The 24998-nt window shown below is 66.8% G+C and overlaps 2 protein-coding genes across 2 annotated transcripts in view; one reads left to right on the top strand and one right to left on the bottom strand.

Moving 5' to 3' along the window:
* The window catches only part of TAOK2 (TAO kinase 2), a gene marked incomplete at its 3' end in the record, with an annotated part of 56631 nt that extends 52106 nt beyond the window's left edge, over nucleotides 1-4525 (bottom strand). Inside the window, exons 1-4 of the mRNA XM_072849087.1 lie at nucleotides 4485-4525; nucleotides 1391-1530; nucleotides 1210-1281; nucleotides 1015-1116 (exon numbers count right to left, since the gene is read on the bottom strand). Coding sequence (XP_072705188.1) covers nucleotides 1015-1116; nucleotides 1210-1281; nucleotides 1391-1522 — 306 coding nt within the window. The remainder of the gene's footprint in view (nucleotides 1-1014; nucleotides 1117-1209; nucleotides 1282-1390; nucleotides 1531-4484) is intronic.
* A 438-nt stretch (nucleotides 4526-4963) lies between these two features.
* The window catches only part of SEZ6L2 (seizure related 6 homolog like 2), a 30178-nt gene continuing 10143 nt past the window's right edge, over nucleotides 4964-24998 (top strand). Inside the window, 16 exon segments of the mRNA XM_072849086.1 lie at nucleotides 4964-5026; nucleotides 6846-6994; nucleotides 8377-8451; nucleotides 8559-8719; nucleotides 9640-9767; nucleotides 10856-10873; nucleotides 10876-11044; nucleotides 13104-13247; nucleotides 14860-14926; nucleotides 14928-15026; nucleotides 15954-16120; nucleotides 18154-18348; nucleotides 19203-19240; nucleotides 19272-19330; nucleotides 21378-21597; nucleotides 24638-24662. Coding sequence (XP_072705187.1) covers nucleotides 4964-5026; nucleotides 6846-6994; nucleotides 8377-8451; nucleotides 8559-8719; nucleotides 9640-9767; nucleotides 10856-10873; nucleotides 10876-11044; nucleotides 13104-13247; nucleotides 14860-14926; nucleotides 14928-15026; nucleotides 15954-16120; nucleotides 18154-18348; nucleotides 19203-19240; nucleotides 19272-19330; nucleotides 21378-21597; nucleotides 24638-24662 — 1777 coding nt within the window.

Here is a 24998-nt window from a genome sequence, read left to right as displayed (position 1 = left end):
CATCTGTGGGTCCTGACAGCCCCCTGCCCCACATCTATGGGTCCCAAAGTACCCCCAAACCCCATCTGTGGGTCCCAAAACACCCCCAAACCCCATCTGTGGGCCTCAATGCCCCCTGCCCCACATGTGTGGGTCCCAAGGCCCTCCAAAACCCCATCTGTGGGTCCCAAAACACCCCCCAAAACCCCATCTGTGGGTCCAAACCCCCATCTATGGGTCCCAAAACACCCCAAACCCCATCTGTGGGTCCCAACACACCCCCAAACCCCATCTGTGGGTCCCAACACACCCCAAACCCCATCTGTGGGTCCCAACACACCCCTGCCCCACATGTGTGGGCCCCAACGCCCCCCAAGACCCCATCTGTGGGTCCCAAACCCCATCTACAGGTCCCAAAACACCCTTCTGCCCCACATCTGTGGGTCCCAAGGCCCCCAAAACCCCATCTATGGGTCCCAAAACAGCACCAAACCACATCTATGGGCCACAAGGCCCCCAAACCCCATCTATGGGTCCAAGCCCCCATCTGTGGGCCCCAACACCCCAAAACCCCATCTGTGGGCCCCAACGCCCATCTGTGGGTCCCAAAACACCCCAAACCCCATCTGTGGGCCCCAACGCCCCCAAAACCCCATCTGTGGGTCCAAACCCCCATCTATGGGTCCCAACACACCCCAAACCCCATCTGTGGGTCCCAACACACCCCAAACCCCATCTGTGGGCCCCAACGCCCCAAAACCCCATCTGTGGGTCCAAACCCCCATCTATGGGTCCCAACACACCCCAAACCCCATCTGTGGGCCCCAACGCCCCAAAACCCCATCTGTGGGCCCCAACGCCCCAAAACCCCATCTGTGGGTCCAAACCCCATCTATGGGTCCCAACACACCCCCAAACCCCATCTGCGGGTCCAAACCCCCATCTATGGGTCCCAACACACCCCCAAACCCCATCTGTGGGTCTCGACGCCTTCCCCCCACCGCCCCCCGCCCCACACCTATGGGTCAGGCTCACCCAGGCGGTGTGCTCCCGCAGGTAGCACCCCTTGTACTCGATGGTGTTGGGGTGCCTCAGCTTCTGGAGGAACTTCACCTCCTTGATGATGTCCTGCCACTTCTATGGGGCAGAAATAGGGGGCGCGGGGGGTGGGGGGGTGAGGTGTGGGGCCTGAAGGCTCGGGGTCCCCACCCCGAACGCCCGGTTCTTCACCTCGTTCGATTGCTTCCCGCTGTACGACATCTTCTTAATCGCCACCACCTCGTTAGTGCGCATGTCCCGCGCCTCAGAAAAGAAATTAAAAAAAAATTTAAAAAAAGGGGGTGAAATGTGTGGGGCAGGGCAGGGGGAGAACTTAGGGGGCGCTTGGGGGGGGTACTTGGGGGGCACTCACGAAGTAGACGGCCCCGAAGCTGCCGTGGCCGATTTCCCGCAGGTCCCCGAAAAGTTTTTCGGGATCTTCTTTAAAAAAGAGTTCGGCCACTTCGGGATCCTTCAAGCTGCCGGCGCGAGCGTTGGAGGGCATGGCGGCGGCTGGGGGGACCCACAGATTCCGTGGGGCTGAGGCGCCGGGGAGGCGGGCTCTGCCCCACAAGTGCCGGAGGGGATTCGGGGTCCAGGTTCTGCCCCACAAGTGACCCAGGGGTGCGGGCTCTGCTCCACAAGTCCATAAGGGGACTCAGGGGTCCCAGCTCTGCCCCACAAGTGACCTGGGGGTCCCAGCTCTGCCCCACAAGTGCCGGAGGGGATTCAGGGTCCAGGCTCTGCCCCACAAGTGACCTGGGGGTCCCAGCTCTGCCCCACAAGTGCCGGAGGGGATTCAGGGTCCAGGCTCTGCCCCACAAGTGACCCAGGGGTGCAGGCTCTGCTCTACAAGTCCATAAGGGGACTCAGGGGTCTCAGCTCTGCCCCACAAGTGACCTGGGGGTCCCAGCTCTGCCCCACAAGTGAGCCAAGCTCTGCCCCATAAGTCCCACAAGCAGCCCAGGGGTCCGGACTCTGCCCCACAAGTGGCCCTGAGTCTGCCCCACAAGTCCCTGAGGGAAGCTGGGGTCCAGGCTCTGCCCCACAAGTGACCCAGGGGTCCAGACTCTGCCCCACAAGTGAGCCAAGCTCTGCCCCATAAGTCCCACAAGTGGCCTGGGGTCCAGGTTCTGCCCCACAAGTGACCCAGGAGACTGAGAGGGTCTCATCTCTGCCCCACAAGTGACCCAGGGGTCCAGACTCTGCCCCACAAGTCCATAAGGAGACTCAGAGATCTGGGCTCTGCCCCACAAGTGACCCAGGGGTCCCAGCTCTGCCCCACAAGTGAGCCAAGCTCTGCCCCCTAAGTCCCACAAGCAGCCCAGGGGTGCGGGCTCTGCCCCACAAGTGACCCACGCTGCCCCACAAGGCACCCTGAGATCCAGGCTCTGCCCCACAAGTCCCAGAGGGGACCCGGGGTCCCAGCTCTGCCCCACAAGTGACCCACGCTCTGCCCCATAAGTGCCAAAGGGGAGCAAGGATCCAGACTCTGCCCCACAAGTCGCACTGCCCCACAGGGCACCCAGGGCCCAGGCTCTGCCCCACAAGTCCCAGAGGGGAGCCAGAGGGCCAGGCTCTGCCCCACAAGTGAGCCAAGCTCTGCCCCACAAGTCCCACTACCCCACAGGGCACCCAGGGCTCCATCCCCTGCCCCACAAGGCCAAGCTCTGCCCCACAAGTGACCCTAGCTCTGCCCCACAAGTCCCAGACGGGACCCAGAGGACCAGGCTCAGCCCCACAAGCGACCCAGGGATCCAGACCCTGCCCCACAAGTGACCCAGGCTCTGCCCCACAAGTGAGCCAGGGCTCCATCCCCTGCCCCACAAGGCCAAGCTCTGCCCCACAAGTCCCAGAGGGGACCCAGAGGACCAGGCTCAGCCCCACAAGTGACCTGGGCCTCCATGCTCTGCCCCACAAGTGCCCCAGGGCTCCATCCCCTGCCCCACAAGGCCAAACTCTGCCCCACAAGTGACCCTAGCTCTGCCCCACAAGTCCCAGACGGGACCCAGAGGACCAGGCTCAGCCCCACAAGCGACCCAGGGATCCAGACCCTGCCCCACAAGTGACCCAGGCTCTGCCCCACAAGTGAGCCAGGGCTCCATCCCCTGCCCCACAAGGCCAAGCTCTGCCCCACAAGTCCCAGAGGGGACCCAGAGGACCAGGCTCAGCCCCACAAGTGACCTGGGCCTCCATGCTCTGCCCCACAAGTGCCCCAGGGCTCCATCCCCTGCCCCACAAGGCCAAACTCTGCCCCACAAGTGACCCTAGCTCTGCCCCACAAGTCCCAGACGGGACCCAGAGGACCAGGCTCAGCCCCACAAGCGACCCAGGGATCCAGACCCTGCCCCACAAGTGACCCAGGCTCTGCCCCACAAGTGAGCCAGGGCTCCATCCCCTGCCCCACAAGGCCAAGCTCTGCCCCACAAGTCCCAGAGGGGACCCAGAGGACCAGGCTCAGCCCCACAAGTGACCTGGGCCTCCATGCTCTGCCCCACAAGTGCCCCAGGGCTCCATCCCCTGCCCCACAAGGCCAAACTCTGCCCCACAAGTGACCCTAGCTCTGCCCCACAAGTCCCAGACGGGACCCAGAGGACCAGGCTCAGCCCCACAAGCGACCCAGGGATCCAGACCCTGCCCCACAAGTGAGCCAGGGCTCCATCCCCTGCCCCACAAGGCCAAGCTCTGCCCCACAAGTCCCAGAGGGGACCCAGAGGACCAGGCTCAGCCCCACAAGTGACCAGGGCCTCCATGCTCTGCCCCACAAGTAACCCATGTCCTGCCCCACAGGGCACCCAGGGCTCCGTGCTCTGCCCCACAAGTGACCCAGGCTCAGCCCCACAAGTGCCCCAGGGCTCTGTGCTCTGCCCCACAAGGCCGAGCTCTGCCCCACAAGCGACCCAGAGCTCCATGCTCTGCCCCACAAGTGACCCGGGCTCAGCCCCACAAGTGCCCCAGGGCTCCGTGCTCTGCCCCACAAGCGACCCAGAGCTCCAGGCTCTGCCCCACAAGGCCAAGCTCTGCCCCACAAGCGCCCCAGGCTCAGCCCCACAAGCGCCCCAGGCTCAGCCCCACAAGCGCCCCAGAGCTCCGTCCTCTGCCCCCCAAGTGCCCCAGGGCTCTGCGCTCTGCCCCACAAGCGCCCCAGGCTCAGCCCCACAAGCGCCCCAGAGCTCCGTCCTCTGCCCCCAAGTGCCCCAGGGCTCTGCGCTCTGCCCCACAAGCGCCCCAGGCTCAGCCCCACAAGCGCCCCAGAGCTCCGTCCTCTGCCCCCAAGCGACCCACAGCTCCAGGCTCAGCCCCACAAGGCCAAGCTCTGCCCCACAAGCGACCCACACTCAGCCCCACAAGCGCCCCAGAGCTCCGTCCTCTGCCCCCCAAGTGCCCCAGGGCTCCATCCCCCCATCCCCTGCCCCCAACTCCCCCGCCCCACACCAAGGGGCCCAGGTCCCCCCCCCCGCTCTCACCGGCGGCCCCGCGGCTCCAGCTCCGGTAGCGGCGGGCGGTGGGGGGGCCCAACCCCTCGTCCCCCCGGCGGCTCCAGCTCCGGGGGGTGTGGGGCAGGGGGGCAGCGGCTGCGGGATGCCCCAAAAAGGCGAGATTTCACCCCAAAAAATCAAGGGGGAAAAGAAGGAAAGGAGCGCTTAAAAACCCCGAAAACGGGCGGGGAGGAGGGGGGCCCCCCGGGCTCTAGGGCTGGGTGAGGGGCCGGGGGAGGCGGGCGGCGGCCATGAGGGCCCCCGCTGGGCCTCACCGGCGGCGGGGCTGAGGGACCGGGAGGAAGGGAGGGGAGGGAGGAAGGGGGACCCCGGGGAGCCTCGGGGGCTCGGCGGGTCCCCCGACCCCTTAACGCGGCGCCATCCCGCGGGGAAGAGGCCGCGGGGGGGGGAACCGAACCCCGGTCCCCGCCGCTGCCGCCGCTTCCCTCCGCCGCCCCGGATCTAAGATGGCGCCGGCGGGCGGACCGGAAGTGGCAGCCCCAGCGGGCGGTGAGGCGCATGCGCCGGACGTGAGGGGGTCTGGGGAGGAGGGGAAGTGGAGGACGGCGCGGCGCGCGCATGCGTTGTAGGGGGGGTGGGAGTGAAGGCGAGGGGAGAGAGGGCGCGCCAGGAGTGGGGCGGGGGTTTGGGGGAGCGCATGCGCGGGGCAGGGCGGAGGCGCGGAGCCAATCGGCGCGCAAGCCGGTGAAGAGGGAAGCGGGTGATTGGCGGGAGCCCTGAGGGGAAGGAGGAGGCGGAGCCTGGGGAGGGAGGAGAGGGCGGGACGATGAGGGCGGGGCGGGCGGTGATTGGACGGAGGCGCTGTTGCCGGGGCAGGATTGGGGCGGCGCATGCGCAGAGCGGGGAGCGGCCGGAAAGGCGGGAAGCGGCTGCTGAGGGAAAGGCAAAGATGGCGGCGGCCCCGGCGGGGGGTTGCGGGGGCCGGAGCGGGCCGAGGCGGCGGCGGGGGGTGGACGACACACGGAGGTGGCGCAGTGATGTCACCCGTCTCTTCCCATGACGTCATGGCTGAGTCAACGGCGGGACGGCTGGGGGGGGAACTGTGCGGCGCCCCAGACCATAGAGCCGCAGTCCTCCCATCGCCTAGAGCGGCCCCGCGCCGCACACGTGACCATAGCGCCGCCGTCCGCCATTACACCGCGCGCAGGGGCCGCTGGGGCGCGTAGTCCGCCCCGCCCCAGCGCGCAGCCGATTGGCTGTTTATCGGGAGGGGGCGGAGCCGCCGCGTGGCCGACACCAACGGCGATTGGCCGTCGGGTCCGCGGCGCTCCCCATTGGGCAACAGCCCCCGCCCCCGTCTCCCTAGCAACCGCTTGGCGCCAAATCCCGCCCCCGTCTCCTTGGCAACGGCCCCCCTTCCCGCCACTCAAATAGGGCGCGGGGCGGGGCCGGCAAACGAGACGGGGCGGCGCATGCGCAGACGCGCTGCCTGGGATGGGGCGGGGTCTGTGGGGAAGGGGCGGGACCTGAGGGGGTGGGGGCGTGGAAAGGAGCGGGGGAAATGATGGGTGGGCGGGGCCTAAAGTGTGTGGGCGTGGCTAAGACCCACCAGGGGTTAATGGAAAGGGGCGGGGCTATGGAAAAGAGGCGGGGACAGCGATCTGTGGGCGGGGCTAGAGGGAAGGTGGGCGGGGTTAGCGCTCTGTGGGCGGGGCCCCCGACAGCCGGGGGCTCTAAGGGGCGCAGCCCCTATAGAAAAGGGGCGTGGCCAGACAAAGGGGCGTGACTACAAGCTCCGTGGGCGGGGCCAAGCGTCCATGGGCGGGGCCTAGGGCCCCCGGACTCTCCGGGGGGCAGGGGTCCCCAGGGCTGGGGGGCTGGGGGGGACATCGATTTGGGGGTCCCCTTCTATAGGGGGTCCCCATTTGGGGGGGGGTCCCCATTTTGAGGGGGTCCCTTTAAATGGGGGCGGGAATCCCGAGGGGGGAGGGGCTGATGAATGGGGGTGCTGGGGGAGGGGTGTCCGGGGGGAGGGGGATGGATTGGGGGGGGTTGGGGGGGGATGGGGGGGTTCGGGGGCAGATTTGGGGGAGATGGGGGGTTTCGGGGGGAGGGGGATTTGGGGGCTGGGGGGATTTGGGGGGTGGGGGTTTCGGGGGAGGGGGACTGGGGAGGGGTCCGGGGGAGGGAGGGGGATGGATCGGGGGATGGGGGGCCGTGGGCGGAGCCAGCCCCTCCCCGGCAGCGCCCGCCCCGCCCCCGCCGCAGCGAGAGGGACGGACCCGGCCCCGGCACCCACCGGCACCCACCGGTAGGACCCCCGCCCCAGTACGGCCCCAGTATGGCCCCCCGCCCCAGTACGGCCCCTCCCCCTCCCCCCCGTCCCAGTACGAGCCTCCCAGCCCAGTCCGGCACCAGTATGGCCCCCATTCCCAGTACAGCGGCATCTGGGCCCCCATCACCAGTACGGCCCCCTATTCCCAGTATGGCCCCCTTCCCAGTACGGCCCCCCATCACCAGTACAGCCCCCATTCCCAGTACGGCCCCCCCATCACCAGTACGGCCCCTTATCACCAGTAGCCCCTCCCATCCCCAGTATAGCCCCAGTACGGACCCCCATCCCCAGTACGGCCCCAGTACGGACCCCCCATCCCCAGTACAGCCCCAGTATGACCCCCATCCCCAGTACGGCCCCAGTATGGACCCCTCCCATCCCCAGTATGACCCCCCATCCCCCAGTAGACCCCCTTATTCCCAGTACAGCCCCAGTATGGACCCCTCCCTCCCCAGTATGGCCCCGCCCTCCCCAGTATGGCCCCCCATTCCCAGTACAGCCCCAGTGTAGCTCCTCCCATCCCCAGTACACCCCCCATTCCCAGTACAGCCCCAGTATGGCCCCCATCCCCAGTAGGCCCCCTATTCCCAGTACGGCCCCCATTCCCAGTACAGCCCCAGTATGACCCCCATCCCCCAGTAGGCCCCCCTATTCCCAGTATGGATCCCCCCATTCCCAGTACAGCCCCAGTATGGACCCCTCCCTCCCCAGTATGGCTCCCCTCCCCAGTATGGACCCCCCATTCCCAGTACAGCCCCAGTATGGACCCCTCCCTCCCCAGTATGGGCCCCCATTCCCAGTACAGCCCCAGTATGACCCCCTCCCCAGTATGGACCCCGCCATTCCCAGTACAGCCCCAGTATAGCCCCCCTCCCCAGTATGCCCCCCCCCCCAACCCTGCTGGCCCATGGGGGTTCAGGGGTTCCCCCCCCGGGGGTCGCTGACAGGACCCCCCAGCAGGATCCGGCCATGGGGGCCCTGCACCCCCCCGCCTCTTCCTCCCCCTCCTCCTCCTCCTCCTGGCCGCAGCCCCTGCCCAGGTAATGTGGGGGCCAGGGGGTGGGGGGGTCCTGGGGGCTCGGGGGGTCCTGAGGGGGCTTGGGGTCCCTGGGGGCTCTTGGGGGCTCGGGGGTCCTGAGGGTCCCTGGGGGTCCCGGGGCTCGGGGGGTCCTGAGGGTCCCTGGGGGGGTCCCGGGGCTCGGGGGTCCTGGGGGTCCCTGAGAGGGTTTGGGGGTCCTGGGGCTCCTGCAGGTCCCTTGGGGGTCCCCGGGGGGTTCTCGGGGGTCCTGGGGGCTCGGAGGGGTCCTGAGGGTCCCTTGGGGGTCCCTGGGGGTCCTGGGGGGTTCGGGGGTCCTGGGGGTCCCTGGGGGGTTGGGGGTCCTGGGGGGCTCGGGGGTCCTCAGGGTCCCTTTGGGGGACTGGGGGGTCCTGAGGGTCCCTGGGGGGTCCTTGGGGGCTCAGGGGGTCCCTGGGGGTTTGGGGGCTCCTGGGGGGCTCGGGGTTTGGGGGCCTGGGGGTCCCTGGGCAGACCCCCGTTTCTCGGGGGGCCCTGGGGTCTCCCCCTCCAACCCTCCCCTCCCCCAGGGCTCCCCGTGACGGAGACCGACACCCCCACCCCCCGCTGCCCCCCGAGGGTCCCCCGACCCCCCGGACCCCCCGGTGAGTAAGGGGCGGGGCTTGCAAAAAGAGGCGGGGCTTGCAAAAAGAGGGGGGGTCCTTGCATTGTGGGGGGGGGGTGTCTCACTGCTCTCCCCCTCCCCCAACAGGGACCCCCACGGTCGAGCCCCCCGCGGAGGCCGGGGCTCCCTGACAGGGCCCCCCACCCCCTCCTCCCCCACCCCCGCTGGGGGGGTGGGGTCTCGGCGACCCCCCGGCCCCCAAATCCTTGAGGGGGGGGAGGAGGAGACCAACAGCACCAGCAGCAGCGGTGAGGGGGGAACTGGGAGGGACTGGGAGGGGGGCTCGGGGGTCCCCGGGGGCGTATGGGGGGTTTGGGGTCCCGGGGGATATGGGGGTCACTGGGGGGCTATGGGGGGTTGGGGGCCCCGGAGGGGATTTGGGGTCCCGGGGGGATATGGGGGTCACTGGGGGGCTATGGGGGGGTTGGGGGCCCCGGAGGGATTTGGGGTCCCGGGGGGATATGGGGGTCACTGGGGAGGATATGGGGGGGATTTGGGGGCCCCGGAGGGGATTTGGGGTCCCGGGGGGATATGGGGGTCACTGGGGGGCTATGGGGGATTTGGGGTTCCTGGGGGATATGGGGGGTTTGGGGTCCCGGGGGGATTTGGGGTCACTGGGGAGGCTATGGGGGATTTGGGGTCCCAGGGGGATTTGGGGGTCACTGGGGGATAGAGGGTCCCCGGGGGATATGGGGGTCAGTGGGGGACTATGGGGGTGGTTGGGGGCCCCGGAGGGGATTTGGGGTCCCGGGGGGATATGGGGGTCACTGGGGGGCTATGGGGGGATTTGGGGTTCCCGGGGGGATATGGGGGTTTGGGGGTCCCGGGGGATTTGGGGGTCACTGGGGAGGCTATGGGGGATTTGGGGTCCCAGGGGGGATTTGGGGGTCACTGGGGGGGATAGAGGGGTCCCCGGGGGGATATGGGGGTCAGTGGGGGGCTATGGGGGGATTTGGGGGTCCCAGGGGGGATATGGGGGTCCCCGGGGGATATGGGGGTCAGTGGGGGGCTACGGGGGTTTGGGGTCCCCGGGGGTCACTGGGGGGATATGGGGTCACAGGGGTCTATGGGGGTCACTGGGGGTCTCGGGGGATTTGGGGCTCCCCAGGCCCCCGGGGCTGTACCGGGAGGTCTCGGGGGGTCCCGGGGTGACCCCGCTCCCCCGCAGCCCCCTGCAACGCCTCCCTGGGGGGCCCCGAGGGGTGGCTGGAGGCTCCCGGGGGGGACCCGGGGGGCCGGGGGCTGGACTGCACCTACAGCATCCGCGCAGACCCCGGCTTCGGCCTGGAGCTGCAGGTGAGGCCCGCTTTTGGGGGGTCCCAGGGGTCCCAGAGGGGGTTGGGGGTCCCGGGGTGACTATGAGGGGCCAGGGGCAGTTTTGGGGTCCCAGAGAGGATTTGGGGGTCCCAGAGGGGATTTGGGGTCCCAGAGGGGTTTGGCGGTCCCAGAGAGGATTTGGGGGTCCCAGGGTGGGTTTGGGGTCCCAGAGGGGATTTGGGGGTCCCAGGGTGGGTTTGGGGTCCCAGAGAGGATTTGGGGGTCCCAGAGGGGATTTTGGGGTCCCAGGGTGGGTTTGGGGGTCCCAGAGGGGGATTTTGGGGGTCCCAGGGTGGGTTTGGGGTCCCAGAGGGGGATTTTGGGGTCCCAGGGTGGGTTTGGGGGTCCCAGATGGGTTTTGGGCTCCCAGAGGGGGATTTGGGGATCCCGGGGTGACCATGGGGGCCCGGGGTCAGTTTTGGGGTCCCAGGCTGGGTTTTGGGGGTTCCAGAGGGGATTTGGGGGATCCCAGGGGTGACTATGAGGGGCCAGGAGCAGTTTTGGGGGTCCCAGGGTGGCATATGGGGACAGAGAGCAGAGTTTGGGGGTCCCAGGGTGGGTTTGGGGTCCCAGAGGGGGATTTTTGGGGTCCCAGAGGGGTTTGGGGCATCCCGGGGAGAGGTTGGGGTCTCCCAGGCTGGGTTTTGGGGGTCCCAGAGGGGATTTGAGGGTCCCAGATGGGTTTTGGGGTCCCAGGTGTGACCGTGGGGGCCAGGGGCACTTTTAGGGGTCCCAGAGGGGATTTTGGGGGTTCCGGGGGGTTGGGGTCTCCCAGGCTGGGTTTGGGGTCCCAGAGGGGGTTTGGGGTCCCAGGTGTGACCGTGGGGCCCGGGGTCAGTTTTGGGGTCCCAGAGGAGGATTTGGGGTCCCAGAGGGGGATTTGGGGTCCCGCGTTGACCGCGGGGGGCCGGGGTCAGTTTTGGGGTCCCAGGCTGGGTTTGGGGTCCCAGAGGGGGATTTGGGGTCCCACGTTGACCGTGGGGGGGCCCGGGGTCAGTTTTGGGGGTCCCACCGCGGTCGGGGGGAGGGGGGGGGTGACCGTGTCCTTGTCCGTGTCCCCCCCGCAGGTGACGCAGCTCAGCCTGGCCCCGGGGGAGCTGCTGACGGTTCGGGCTGGGGGGGCCGGGGGCCCCCCCGGGGCCGAGGGCTCCCCCTGGCCCCGGGCCAGCTCCTGCGCAGCCCCGCCGGCCGCCTCCTCCTCCGCTTCCGTAGCCCCCGGCCCGCAGCCCCCGGCGCCTTCCGCCTGCGCTACCAGGGTCAGTGCCCCCGCGGCTTTAGGAGCCCCCCAATGTGCCCTGTGCCTTTAAGAGCCCCCTTAAGTGTGCACTGTGCCTTTAAGAGCCCCCCAGAACGTGCCCTGTGTCTTTAAGAGCCCCTCTTAAATGTGCACTGTGTCTTTAAGAGCCCCCCAATGTGCACTGTGTCTTTAAGAGCCCCTCTTAAATGTGCACTGTGCCTTTAAGAGCCCCCCAGAACGTGCCCTGTGTCTTTAAGAGCCCCTCTTAAATGTGCACTGTGCCTTTAAGAGCCCCCCAGAACGTGCCCTGTGTCTTTAAGAGCCCCTCTTAAGTGTGCACTGTGCCTTTAAGAGCCCCCAGAACGTGCCCTGTGTCTTTAAGAGCCCCTCTTAAATGTGCACTGTGTCTTTAAGAGCCCCCCAATGTGCACTGTGTCTTTAAGAGCCCCTCTTAAATGTGCACTGTGCCTTTAAGAGCCCCCCAGAACGTGCCCTGTGCCTTTAAGAGCCCCTCTTAAATGTGCCCTGTGTCTTTAAGAGCCCCCTTAAGTGTGCGCTGTGTCTTTAAGAGCCCCCCAGAACGTGCCCTGTGTCTTTAAGAGCCCCTCTTAAATGTGCCCTGTGTCTTTAAGAGCCCCCTTAAGTGTGCGCTGTGTCTTTAAGAGCCCCCCAGAACGTGCCCTGTGTCTTTAAGAGCCCCTCTTAAATGTGCACTGTGTCTTTAAGAGCCCCCCAATGTGCACTGTGTTTTAAGAGCCCCCTTAAGTGTGCACTGGGCCTTTAAGAGCCCCTCTTAAACATGCACTGTGCCTTTAAGAGCCCCCCAGAACATGCCCTGTGTCTTTAAGAGCCTGTCAGAACGTGTGCTGGGCCTTTAAGAGCCCCCCAGAACATTCACCGTGCCTTTAAGAAGACCCTAAGTGTGCACTATGCCTTTAAGAGCCCCCCAATGTGCACTGTGCCTTTAAGAGCCTCCTTAAGTGTGCACTGGGCCTTTAAGACCCCCCCTAATGTGCACTGTGTCTTTAAGAGCCCCCCAGAACGTGCACTGTGCCTTTAAGAACACCCTTAAGTGTGCACTGCACCTTTAAGGAACCCTCTGCCCCTTTAAGGAGCGCTGTGTCTTTAAGAGTCCCCCTAAATGTGCGCTGTGCCTTTAAGCGCCTCTCTTAAACGGGCACTGTACCTTTAAAACCCCCCATGGCCTTTCAGCCCCCCCTCTTTAAGGCTCCCTGTGCCTTTAAGCCCCCAACCCCCCAGCCCCCCAACCCCCCAGCCCCCTTTAGAGGCTCCCTGTGCCTTTAAGAGTCCCCGAACCCCCCCCCACCCCCTTTGGGGACCCCTGTGCCTTTAAGACTCCCCAACCCCCCGACCCCTCCCAGAGGCTCCTGGGCCTTTAAGACCCCAGACCCCCAAATCCCCCTTGGAGACCCCTGTGCCTTTAAGCCCCCCACCCCCCCTACCCCCTTTGGAGACCCCTGTGCCTTTAAGAGCCCCCCAACTCCCCCATACCCCCCTTTGGAGACCCCTGTGCCTTTAAGAGCCCCCAGACCTCCCACCCCCCATACCCCCTTTGGAGACCCCTGTGCCTTTAAGACCCCCCGAGACCCCCCCCAGACTCCCCTACTCCCCCCCCAGCAGCTCCCTGTGCCTTTAAGAGCGCCCAACCCCCCACACACCCCCATACCCCCCTTTGGAGACCCCTGTGCCTTTAAGACCCCCAACCCCCCATACCCCCCTTTGGAGACCCCTGTGCCTTTAGGACCCCCGAGACCCCCCAGACTCCTTCTACTCCCCCCAGCGGCTCCTGTGCCTTTAAGACCCCCCAGACCCCCCAACCCCCCCATACCCCCCTTTTGGAGACCCCTGTGCCTTTAAGACCCCCAGACCTCCCACCCCCCATACCCCCTTTTGGAGACCCCTGTGCCTTTAAGAGCCCCCAACCCCCCCATACCCCCTTTGGAGACCCCTGTGCCTTTAAGCCCCCCCACCCCCCATACCCCCCTTTGGAGACCCCCAGTGCCTTTAAGAGCCCCCCCCCAGGGTTCCGGCTGGGCTGCCCGCCCCCGCCCCCCCAGGGCTCGCTGCTGGCCCTGGACCCCCGCCCGGGGGCTGGGCCGCCTTCGCCTGCGCCCCCGGCTTCCTCCTGCAGGGCCCCCGCACCCTGCGCTGCCTCAACGGGACCCGGCCCCGCTGGAGCAGGGAGCGCCCCGCCTGCCGCGGTGAGGGGCGGGGCCTGGGGGGCGGGGCCTGGGGGGCAGGGCCCGAGGGGCGGGGCGGGGGGCTTGGACCTGGGGGGCTAGCAGGGAACATAGAGAGGGGTTGGGCTTGGGAAAGGGGAGGGCTTGAGGAGGGGCGGGGCTTGAGGGGAGGGGCGGGGCTCGAGGGGCGGGGCTCGAGGGGCGGGGCGGGGGGCAGGGCGGGGGCTTGGACCTGGGGGGGCCTGGCAGGAACATAGAGAGGGGTTGGGCTTGGGAAAGGGGCGGGGCTTGAGGGGAGGGGCGGGGCTCGAGGGGCGGGGCCCGAGGGGGCAGGGCAGGGGGCTTGGACCTGGGGGGGGCCTAGCAGGGAACATAGGGGTTGGGCTTAGGAAAGCGGGAGGGGCTTGAGGGGAGGGGCGGGGCTCGAGGGGCGGGGCCCGAGGGGGTGGGGCTTGGCCGGGGGGCTACCAGGGGGCATAGGCAGGGGTTAGGAGTGGGAAAGGGGCGTGGTTTGAGGGGGCGTGGCTGGGGGCGGGGCCCGAGGGGCGGTACCAGGGAGCATAGGGAGGGGTTAGGGGTGGGAAAGGGGCGTGGTCTGAGGGGCGTGGTCTGAGGGGCGTGGTCTGAGGGGCAGGGTCCGGCGGGCTCTGAGAGGGGTTGGGGACAGGAAGGGGCGGGGCTTAAGGCGAGGGCAGGGCTTTAAGGGGCAGGGTCTATGGGGCAGGGCCTGGCGGGCGCTCCCAGGGCACATAGAGGAGAGGTGGGGGGTTGGGAAGAGGGGCGTGGCTTTACAGAGAGGGGCGGGGTCCCCGGGGGGTGTGTCTTCCCCGAGGGGGGCAGGGTCCACGCAGGGGCGTGGCCATCCGGAGGGGCGTGGCTTTCAGAGGGGACATGGCTTTTCAGAGGGGGCGTGGCTTTTAAGAGGGCGTGGCTTTTAAGAGGGGCGTGGCTTTTCAGAGTGGGGCGTGGCTTTTAAGGGGCGTGGCTTTTCAGAGGGGGCGTGGCTTTTCAGAGTGGGCGTGGCTTTTAAGGGGCGTGGCTTTTAAGAGGGGCGTGGCTTTTCAGAGGGCGTGGCTTTTAAGAGGGGCGTGGCTTTTCAGAGGGGGCGTGGCTTTTAAGAGGGCGTGGCTTTTAAGAGGGGCGTGGCTTTTCAGAGGGCGTGGCTTTTAAGGGGCGTGGCTTTTCAGATGGGGCGTGGCTTTTCAGAGGGGGCGTGGCTTTTAAGAGGGGCGTGGCTTTTCAGAGGGGCGTGGCTTTTCAGAGGGGCGTGGCTTTTAAGAGGGGCGTGGCTTTTCAGAGGGGCGTGGCTTTTCAGAGGGGCGTGGCTTTTAAGAGGGGGCGTGGCTTTTTCAGAGGGGCGTGGCTTTTAAGGGGCGTGGTTTTCAGAGGGGGCGTGGCTTTTCAGAGTGGGGCGTGGCTTTTAAGAGGGGCGTGGCTTTTAAGAGGGGGCGTGGCTTTTCAGAGGGGGCGTGGCTTCCTTAGCGCCTGCATGTCTACTGGGGGGTCCGGGAGGGGGCGGGGGGGAAGTGTTGTTTGGGGAGGGTCCTCGAGGAGGGGCGTGTCCTCCCGGGGGCGTGTCCTCCCGGGGGGCGTGTCCCGCTGCCCGGGGGGCGTGGCTGACGCGGTCCGGCAGCGGGGTGCGGGGGTGCGGTGCCCAACGCGACGCGGGGGCGGCTGGAGACCCCGAGGGGGCCGGGGGCCGGGGGCCAACCGGAGCTGCCGGTGGCTGCTGGAGGCCCCGCCCGGGCACCGCCTGCACTTGGCCTTCGAGCGGCTGGCGCTGGACGAGGACGCCGACCGGTAACGGGGGGGTCCATGGGGGGCAGGGGGTCCATTGGGGGCGAGGGTGGGGGACAAGGGGGCATGGGGGTGGGATTTGGGGGTGGGGGGCACTGGGGGGCAGGGGTGGGGGGAAAAGGGGGTGGGGGGCATGGGGGGCAGGGGTGGGGGCAAAGGGGGATTTGGGGCGTGGGGGGGCATGGGGGTCCATGGGGGCGGGGGTGGGGGACAAGGGGGTTTGGGGGTGGGGGCATTGGGGGGCAGGGGTGGGGAAAGGGGGTGGGGGGCATGGGGGCAGGGGAGGGTCCATGGGGGCGGGGGTGGGGGACAAGGGGGGCATGGGGGTGGGGGCATTGGGGGGCAGGGGTGGGGGCAAAGGGGGGATTTGGGGGTGGGGGGGCATGAGGTGGCGGGGGGTCCATGGGGGCGGGGTGGGGGGCAAGGGGGCATGGGGGTGGGATTTGGGGGTGGGGGGCACTGGGGGGCAGGGGTGGGGGAAAGGGGGGTGGGGGGCATGGGGGGCAGGGGTGGGGGCAAAGGGGGATTTGGGGCGTGGGGGGCATGGGGGGCGGGGGAGTCCATGGGGGCGGGGTGGGGGCAAAGGGGGGATTTGGGGCGTGGGGGGGGCATGGGGGGGGGGGTCCATGGGGGCAGGGGTGGGGGACAAGGGGGGCATGGGGGTGGGGGGCATTGGGGGGCAGGGGTGGGGGGAAAGGGGGGATTTGGGGGGGTGGGGGGGGCATGGGGGGGGGTCCATGGGGGAAAGGGGTGGGGGAAAGGGGGGCATGGGGTGGGATTTGGGGGGTGGGGGGCATGGGGGGCAGGGGGGTCCATGGGGGGCAGGGGGGCATTGGGGGCAGGGTGGGGGGCGCCACGGAGCGGGGAGGGGGTGCAGAGGGAGGGGGGGGTTGGGGCTTTGGGGGGTCACCCCCTTGTGCCCCCCCGCACCCTCTCCATCCGGGGGGGCCCCGAGCCCCGCGCCCCGCTCCTCTTCGACTCGGACCTGGACGACGTCCCGCGGGGGGGGGTCCTGAGCCCGGCCCGCACCCTCCTGCTGGAGCTGCTCTCCGAGGGGCCGCGCCAGGGACCCCCCCTCCTGGGGCTGCGCTACCAGGGTGAGCCCCCCCGAGCCCCCCCCCGGGAGCCCCAAACCACCCCCTTTTGCCCCCCACATCACCCCATTTTCCCCCCAATCACCCATTTCTTCACCAAAATCACCCATTTTCCCCCAAATCATCCCTCTTTTCACCCAAATCACCCCATTTTCCCCAAATCACCCCCATTTTTCCCCCAAATCACCTCTTTTCACCCAAATCACCCCATTTTCCCCAAATCACCCATTTTTCACTGAAATCACCCCATTTTCCCCAAAATCATCCCTCTTTTCACCCAAATCACCCCATTTTTCCCAAAATCACCCATTTTTTCACTGAAATTACTCCATTTTCACCCAAATCACCCCATTTTCCCCCAAATCATCCCTCTTTTCACCCAAATCACCCCATTTTCACCAAATCACCCCATTTTTCCCCCAAATCACCTCTTTTCACCCAAATCACCCCATTTTCCCCCAAATCACCCATTTTTTCACTGAAATCACCCCATTTTCCCCCAAAATCATCCCTCTTTTTCACCCAAATCACCCCATTTTTCCCAAAATCACCTCTTTTTCACCCAAATCACCCCATTTTTCACCAAATCACCCATTTATTCACCAAAATCACCCATTTTTCTCCAAATCATCCCTCTTTTCACCCAAATCACCCCATTTTTCCCCAAATCACCCCCATTTTCCCCCAAATCACCTCTTTTCACCCAAATCACCCCATTTTTCCCAAAATCACCCATTTTTCACTGAAATTACCCCATTTTCACCCAAATCACCCCATTTTCCCCAAATCATCCCTCTTTTCTCCCAAATCACCCCATTTTTCACCCAAAATCACCTCTTTTTCACCCAAATCACCCCATTTTCCCCCCAATCACCCATTTCTTCACCAAAATCACCCATTTTCCCCAAATCATCCCTCTTTTCACCCAAATCACCCCATTTTTCCCCAAATCACCCCATTTTCCCCCAAATCACCTCTTTTCACCCAAATCACCCCATTTTTCCCAGAATCACCCCTTTTTTCACTGAAATCACCCCATTTTCCCCAAATCATCCCTCTTTTCACCCAAATCACCCCATTTTTCCCCAAACCCCCTTTTCCCCTCAAATGACCCCATTTTTCCCCAAATCATCCTTTTTTCACCAAAACCACCCCATTTTCCACAAAATTACCCATTTTCCCCAAATCACCCCATTTTTCCCCAAATCACCCCTTTTTTCCCAAAATCATCTTTTTTCCCAAAATCACCCCATTTTTCCCCAAATCATCCCTCTTTTCGCCCAAATCATCCCTCTTTTCACCCAAATCACTCCATTTTCCCCCAAATCATCCTTTTTTTCACCAAAATCACCCAATTCTTCACAAAATTTCCAATTTTTCCCCAAACCTGCCTTTATGACCCCAAATCATCCCTTTCCCCAAAAACTTGCTTTTTCCCCCCATGGCTTTTCTCCCCCAATCCCCCTTTCCCCCCAATTTCCCCCCTTCCCCCTCCTTTCCCCCTCTTTCCCTCCCCAATTTGCCCCCTTCTCCCCCTTCCCCCCTCCCCCATTTTCCCTTCCCCTCCCCCATCCCCCATTTCCCCTTCCCCCTTCCCCCATTTCCCTTCCCCCCCATTCCCCCCCATTTCCTTCCCTCCCTTTCCCTCCCCCTTTCCCTCCCCCATTTCCCTTCCCCTCCCCCCTCCCCCATTTCCCCTCCCCCCTCCCCCCATTTCCCCTCCCCCATTTCCCCTTCCCCCCTCCCCCCATTTCCCCCTCCCCCATTTCCCCCTCCCCCATTTCCCCTCCCCCATTTCCTTCCCCCCTCCCCCATTTCCCCCTCCCCATTTCCTCCCCCCTTTTCCCCTCCCCCCTCCCCCATTTCCCCTCCCCCATTTCCCTTCCCCCCATTTCCCCTCCCCCTTTTCCCCTCCCCCATTTCCTTCCCCCTCCCCCTCCCCCATTTCCCCTTCCCCTTCCCCCTACCCCCTCCCCCCATTTCCCTCCCCTCCCCCCATTTCCCTCCCCATTTCCTCCCCCCTTTCCCTCCCCCAGCCTTCCCGGCGGGGGCTGCCCCTTCGCCCTGGCTGCCCCACGGGGGGTTCCGCAGCTCCGACCCCCGCCTGGGCCCGGGCGCCCTCGTCACCTTCTCCTGCCGCCCGGGGTACGGGCTGGGGGGGGGCCCCCCCGCCCTGCGCTGCCTGGGGCCCCCCCCCCCCCGCTGGAACGACACCCAGCCCGTCTGCAGAGGTACGGGGGGGGCACCCCAGGGAGCCCCCATAAACCTTGGGGACCCCCCGCGCATGCTGGGGACCCCCCCAATAAACCTTGGGCCCCCCCCATAACTTGGGACCGGCCCCATAAAGCTTGGGCCCCCCCGGGAACCTTGGGACCCCCCCATAACTTGGGACCCCCCCCTAAACCTTGGGGACCCCCCGGGAACCTTGGGACCCCCCAATAAACCTTGGGGACCCCCTGCACCCTGGGGACCCCGGGAACCTTGGGACCCCCCGCATGCTGGGGACCCCCAATAAACCTTGGGCCCCCCCAGGAACCTTGGGACCCCCCCATAACTTGGGACCCCCCGCGTGCTGGGGACCCCCGGGAACCTTGGGACCCCCCTGCATGCTGGGGACCCCCAAACACCCCAGGGACCCCTCCCCCACTTAGGGACCCCCACCCTCCTCCCCCCGGGTGACCCCCAGACCCCCCGGGAGCCCCCAACCTGGGGACCCCCAACCCCCAGGACCCCCCCTCACTTAGGGACCCCCCCCATCCTGCTCCTCCCCCGGGTGACCCCCCGAACCCCCCACCCCCAGGGATGCCCCGGGACCCCCCCCAAATTGGGGACCCCCCCAAACTTGGGAACCCTTCCCCCCCCACTGAGCCCCCCGTCCCCAGGGACCCCCTGGGACCCCCCAACCTGGGAACCCCCCAAACTTGGGGACCCTCCCCCCACTGACCCCCCAGTCCCCAGGGACCCCCAGGACCCCCCAACTTGGGAACCCCCCAAACTTGGGCACCCTTCCCCCCACTGACCCCCCCCAGGCCCCCGCCCCAAACTTGGGCACCCTTCCCCCCCACTGACTCCCCCCGCCCCCCAGCGCTGTGCGGGGGGAGCTGGGCGAAGCCCCCGGGGTGCTGCCCCCGGCCCCCCGCGCCCCCCGGGCCAGGTCTGCGAGTGGAGCATCCGGCTGGGCGAGGAGCGGCGGCTGCGGCTGCGGCTGCTCAGGTGGGGGAAGGGGGAAGAGGGAGGAGAGGAGGGGGGAGAAAGGGAGGGGAGGGGAGGGAGGGGGCGAAAGGGGGGAGGGGGAGAAGAGGGAGGGAAGGAGGAGGGGGAAAGGAGGGGGGAAATGGGGAGGAAGGGGAGGGGAAGGGGAGGGGGAGAGAGGGCGAAAGTGGGGGAAAATGGGGAGGGGAAGCGGGGAAGGGGGGAAATGGGGAGGAATGGGGGAAGGGGGGAAGGATGGGGAGGGGAGAGGGGAGCCCCGAAAGTGGAGGGGGCCCGAAGGGGGGCGAAAGGGGGAGGGCGAAGAAAGGGAGGGGGAAAGGGGAGGGGTGAGAAAGGGGGGAAATGGGGAGGGAATGGGGGGAAGGGGGAGAAGGATGGGGGGAAAGGGGGGGAAAGGGGGAGCCCTGAAAGTGGGGGGGCGAAAGGGGAGGGGGGGAGAAAGGGGAGGGGAAGGGGAGGGGGAAGGGGAGGGGGGAGAAAGTGGGGGGAAATGGGGAGGGGAAGGGGAGGAAGGGGAAGGATGGGGAGGAAGGGGGGGAAGGGGGGAGCCCTGAAAGTGTGGGGGGCCCGAAATGGGGGGGCGGCGAAAGTGGGGGGGCAGAAAATGGGGGTGGGGAAATGGGGGGAAATGGGGCGAAAGGGGGGCTGGGGAGGGAAAGGTGGGGGGTCCCCGAAAATGGGGGGCGAAAGTGGGGGGTCCCCGAAACTGGGGGTCCCGAAAGTGGGGGGCGGGAATGGGGGGGAAATGGGGGGATTGGGGAGGGAAAAGGGGGCCCGAAACTGGGGGGCAAAAGGGGGGACCCTGAAACCTGGGGGGGCCCAAAACCGGGGGGGGGGATCCCAAAAGAGGTGGGGACCCCAAATCCTGGGGGGGGCCCCACAAAACCTGGGGGGTCCCCCCCATCTTTGGGGTCCCATTCGCACCCCTGGGGGGCCCCCCCACTATCGGGGTGCCCCCCCCCCATATCGGGGTCCCCCCCAAATATCGGGGTGCCCCCCCCATATCGGGGTCCCCTCTATCTTTGGGGTTCCCCCCCAATATTGGGGGGTTCTCCCCCTCCCTTGGGGTTCCCCCCCCCATATCGGGGTCCCCCCCCACTATCGGGTTCCCCCCCCATCAGGGTCCCCCACTATCGGGGTCCCCCCACTATCAGGGTGCCCCCCCCATATCGGGGTCCCCTCCACCTTTGAGGTGTCTCCCCACCCTTGGGGTTCCCCCCCCCCACTATCGGGTTCCCCCCACACTATCGGGGTCCCCCTATCAGGTCCCCCCATCAGGTTCCCCCCCCAATATCGAGGTGTCCCCCCACTATCAGGGTGCCCCCCCCATATCAGGGTCCCCTCCACCTTTGGGGTTCTCCCCCACCCTTGGGATTCCCCCCCACTATCGGGTTCCCCCACACTATCAGGGTCCCCTCCACCTTTGGGGTTCTCCCCTATCAGGTTCCCCCCCAATATCAGGGTCCCCCACTATCGAGGTGCCCCCATATCAGGGTCCCCTCCACCTTTGGGGTTCTCCCCCACTATCAGGGCCCCCCCCATCAGGTTCCCCCAATATCGAGGTGCCCCTCCAATATCAGGGTCCCCCACTATCGAGGAGCCCCCCCATATCGGGGTCCCCTCCACCTTTGGGGTCCCCCCACTATCAGGGTCCCCCCACTATCGGTGCCCCCCCATCAGGCCCCCCCATCAGGGTCCCCCCACTATCGGGTTCCCCCCCATATCAGGGTTCTCCCCCACTATCAGGCCCCCCATCGGGTCCCCCTATCAGTGCCCCCCATATCAGGGTCCCCTCCACCTTTGGGGTTCTCCCCACCTTTGGGGTTCTCCCCTATCAGGTTCCCCCTCCACTATCAGGGTCCCCCACTATCAGGGTTCCCCCCCATATCGGGGTCCCCTCCACCTTTGGGGTTCCCCCCCATCGGGTTCCCCCCAATATCGGGGTCCCCTCCACCTTTGGGGTTCTCCCCCTATCAGGCCCCCCATCGGGTCCCCCCCCTATCAGGGTGCCCCCGCTGTCAGGGTGCCCCCTGACCCCCGCCCCCAGCCTGGCCCTGCGCCCCGCCGACACCCTGACGCTCTTCGACGGGGAGGAGGTGACGGGGCGGGTGCTGGGGCAGTTTCGGGGGGCCCGGCCCCCCCTCACCCTCCTCAGCTCGGGGGCCGCCGTCACCCTGCGCTTCCAGGCCCAGGGGGGGGACCCCGAAACCTCCGCGGCTCCCGCGGGCCCCCAAATGCCGGCCTGCCCTTCCTCATCCGCTACGAGGGTATGGGGGGGATGGGGGGTGGGGGGATGGGGGATGGGGGATGTGGGGGGTTGGGGGGGCTGTGGGGGATGGGGGATGCGTGGGGATGGGGGGTTTGGGGGGCTGTGGGGATGGGGGATGTGGGGGGGGTGCTGGGGGGATGGGGGGATGGGGGGATGGGGGGATGTGGGGGGTTTGGGGTGCTGGGGGGATGGGGGAGCTGTGGGGGATGGGGGATGGGGGGGGATTTGGGGGTGCTGGGGGGATGTGGGGGATGGGGGGCTGTGGGGGATGGGGGATGTGGGGGAGGCTGTGGGGGATGTGGGGGTTGGGGGTTTGGGAGGCTGTGGGGGATGGGGGGATGGGGGGCTGTGGGGGATGGGGGGTTTGGGGGGTTTGGGGCTGGGGGGGATGGGGGATGTGGGGGGTTGGGGAGCTGTGGGGGATGGGGGATGCGTGGGGATGGGGGGTTTGGGGGGCTGTGGGGGATGGGGGATGTGGGGGATTTGGGGGTGCTGGGGGGGATGGGGGGATGGGGGCTGTGGGGGATGGGGGGATGTGGGGGAGGCTGTGGGGATGGGGGGTTGGGGAGGTTTGAGGGCTGTGGGGGATGGGGGGGATGGGGGGCTGTGGGGGATGGGGGGTTGGGGGGGTTTGGGGGCTGTGGGGGATGGGGGCATGTGGGGGGCTGTGGGGTTTGGGGGGCTGTGGGGGATGGGATGTGGGGGGATGTGGGGGGTTTGGGGGCTGTGGGGGATGGGGGGATGTGGGGGGTTGGGGGGGTTTGGGGGTGCTGTGGGGGATGGGGGCGTTGGGGGGATTTGGGGGGTTTGGGGTGCTGTGGGGGATGGGGGGATTTGGGGGTGCTGGGGGGATGTGGGGGTTGGGGGGCTGTGGGGGATGGGGGGACATGGGGGGGGTTTGGGGGTGCTGTGGGGGATGGGGGTGCAGTGGGGGGGCTTGGGGCTCCCGGGGGGCTGGGGGATTCGGGGGGTGCAGGGGGCTCTGGGGGGCAGGGGGGATGTGGGGTGCGATTGGGGCGCAGTGGGTGCTATGGGGGGATACGGGTGCTGTGGGGTGCAATGGAGGATTTGGGGGTGCAGCGGGGTCGCGGGGTGCAATGGGTGCTGTGGGGGTGCTATGGGGTCCTATGGGTGCTATGGGGGCACACGGGGTGCAATGGGTGCTATGGGGGTGCCGTGGGTGCTATGGGGGTGCAGTGGGGCTGCAATGGGTGCTATGGGGTGCAGGATCTGCTGGGGTGCCATGGGTGCAATGGGGGTGCTGGGGGTGCTATGGGGGTGCTATGGGGGTGCCGTGGGTGCTGTGGGTGCTATGGGGTGCAGGGGCTGCCGGGGTGCTCTGGGTGCAATGGGGGTGCCGGGGGTGCTCTGGGGGTGCTCTGGGGGTGCCGTGGGTGCAATGGGGGTGCTGTGGGTGCTCTGGGGGTGCCGTGGGTGCTATGGGGGTGTTATGGGTGCTATGGGGGTGCAATGGGGGTGCCATGGGTGCTGTGGGTGCTATGGGGGTGCTATGGGTGCCGTGGGTGCTCTGGGGTGCAGGGGCTGCTGGGGTGCCATGGGTGCAATGGGGGTGCCATGGGTGCCATGGGGTGCAGGGAGCTGACGGGTGCTATGGGGTGCCATGGGTGCTATGGGTGCTATGGGGGTGCCGTGGGTGCTATGGGGGTGCAGTGGGGGTGCTATGGGTGCTGTATGGGGTGCAGGATCTGCTGTGGGTGCCGTGGGGTGCAATGGGGGTTGCCATGGGTGCTATGGGGGTGCAATGGGGGTGCCATGGGTGCTGTGGGTGCAATGGGGTTGCCATGGGTGCTGTGGGTGCCATGGGTGCAATGGGGTGCTGTGGGTGCTCTGGGGGTGCTATGGGTGCTATGGGGGTGTTATGGGTGCTATGGGGTGCAATGGGGTGCCATGGGTGCCATGGGGGTGCTGTGGGTGCTATGGGGTGCCGTGGGTGCCGTGGGTGCTGTGAGGTGCAGGGCTGCTGTGGGTGCTATGGGGGTGCTGTGGGTGCTATGGGGGTGCTATGGGTGCAGGTGCTATGGGGTGCTGTGGGTGCTATGTGTTATGGGTGCTGTGGGGGTGCCATGGGTGCTATGGGGTTGCCATGGGTGCCATGGGGTGCAGGGGCTGACGGGGTGCTATGGGTGCCATGGGTGCTATGGGGGTGCAATGGGGTGCCGTGGGTGCTATGGGGTGCAGGATCTGCCAGGGTGCCATGGGTGCTCTGGGGTGCTATGGGTGCTATGGGGGTGCTATGGGGGTGCCATGGGTGCCATGGGTGCTGTGGGGTGCTGTGGGTGCAATGGGGTGCTGTGGGTGCTATGGGGGTGTTATGGGGTGCCATGGGTGCCATGGGTGCTGTGGGGGTGCTGTGGGTGCAATGGGGGTGCTGTGGGTGCTATGGGGGTGCTATGGGTGCTATGGGGGTGCAATGGGGTTGCCATGGGTGCCATGGGTGCTGTGGGTGCTGTGGAGGTGCAGGGGCTGACGGGGTGCTATGGGTGCCGTGGGTGCTATGGGGGTGTTATGGGGGTGCTGTGGGTGCTTTGGGGGTGCTATGGGTGCTGTGGGGTGTTATGGGTGCTGTGGGGTTGCCATGGGTGCCATGGGGTGCAGGAGCTGACGGTGCTATGGGTGCCATGGGTGCTATGGGGGTGCAATGGGTGCTGTGGGTGCTATGGGGGTGCTATGGGGGTGCCATGGGTGCCATGGGTGCTGGGGGTGCTATGGGGGTGCTATGGGGGTGCTGTGGGTGCTGTGGGGGTGCTATGGGTGCTATGGGGTTGCCATGGGTGCCATGGGGTGCAGGGAGCTGATGAGGTGCTATGGGTGCCATGGGTGCTATGGGTGCAATGGGGGTGCCGTGGGTGCCATGGGGGTGCTGTGGGTGCTATGGGGTGTTATGGGGGTGCCGTGCGTGCTATGGGGTGCAGGATCTGCCAGGGTGCCATGGGTGCTCTGGGGGTGCTATGGGTGCTATGGGGGTGCAATGGGGTTGCCATGGGTGCCATGGGTGCTGTGGGTGCTGTGGGGTGCAGGGGCTGACGGGGTGCTATGGGTGCCGTGGGTGCTATGGTGGTGTTATGGGGGTGCTGTGGGGGTGCTATGGGTGCTATGGGGGTGTTATGGGTGTTATGGGTGCTATGGGGTTGCCATGGGTGCCATGGGGTGCAGGGGCTGACGGGGTGCTATGGGTGCCATGGGTGCTATGGGTGCAATGGGGGTGCCATGGGTGCCATGGGGGTGCTGTGGGTGCTATGGGGGTGTTATGGGGGTGCCGTGGGTTGTATGGGGGTGCTATGGGGGTGCAATGGGGGTGCCATGGGGGTGCTTTGGGGGTGCCATGGCTGCTCTGGTGTTGCCGTGGGTGCCGTGGGGTGCAGGACCTACGGGGGTCCC

Source organism: Ciconia boyciana, chromosome 36 (assembly GCF_034638445.1).
Source record: "Ciconia boyciana chromosome 36, ASM3463844v1, whole genome shotgun sequence".
NCBI classification, from domain to species: domain Eukaryota; kingdom Metazoa; phylum Chordata; class Aves; order Ciconiiformes; family Ciconiidae; genus Ciconia; species Ciconia boyciana.
This window is presented reverse-complemented; position numbering and strand designations above follow the sequence as displayed.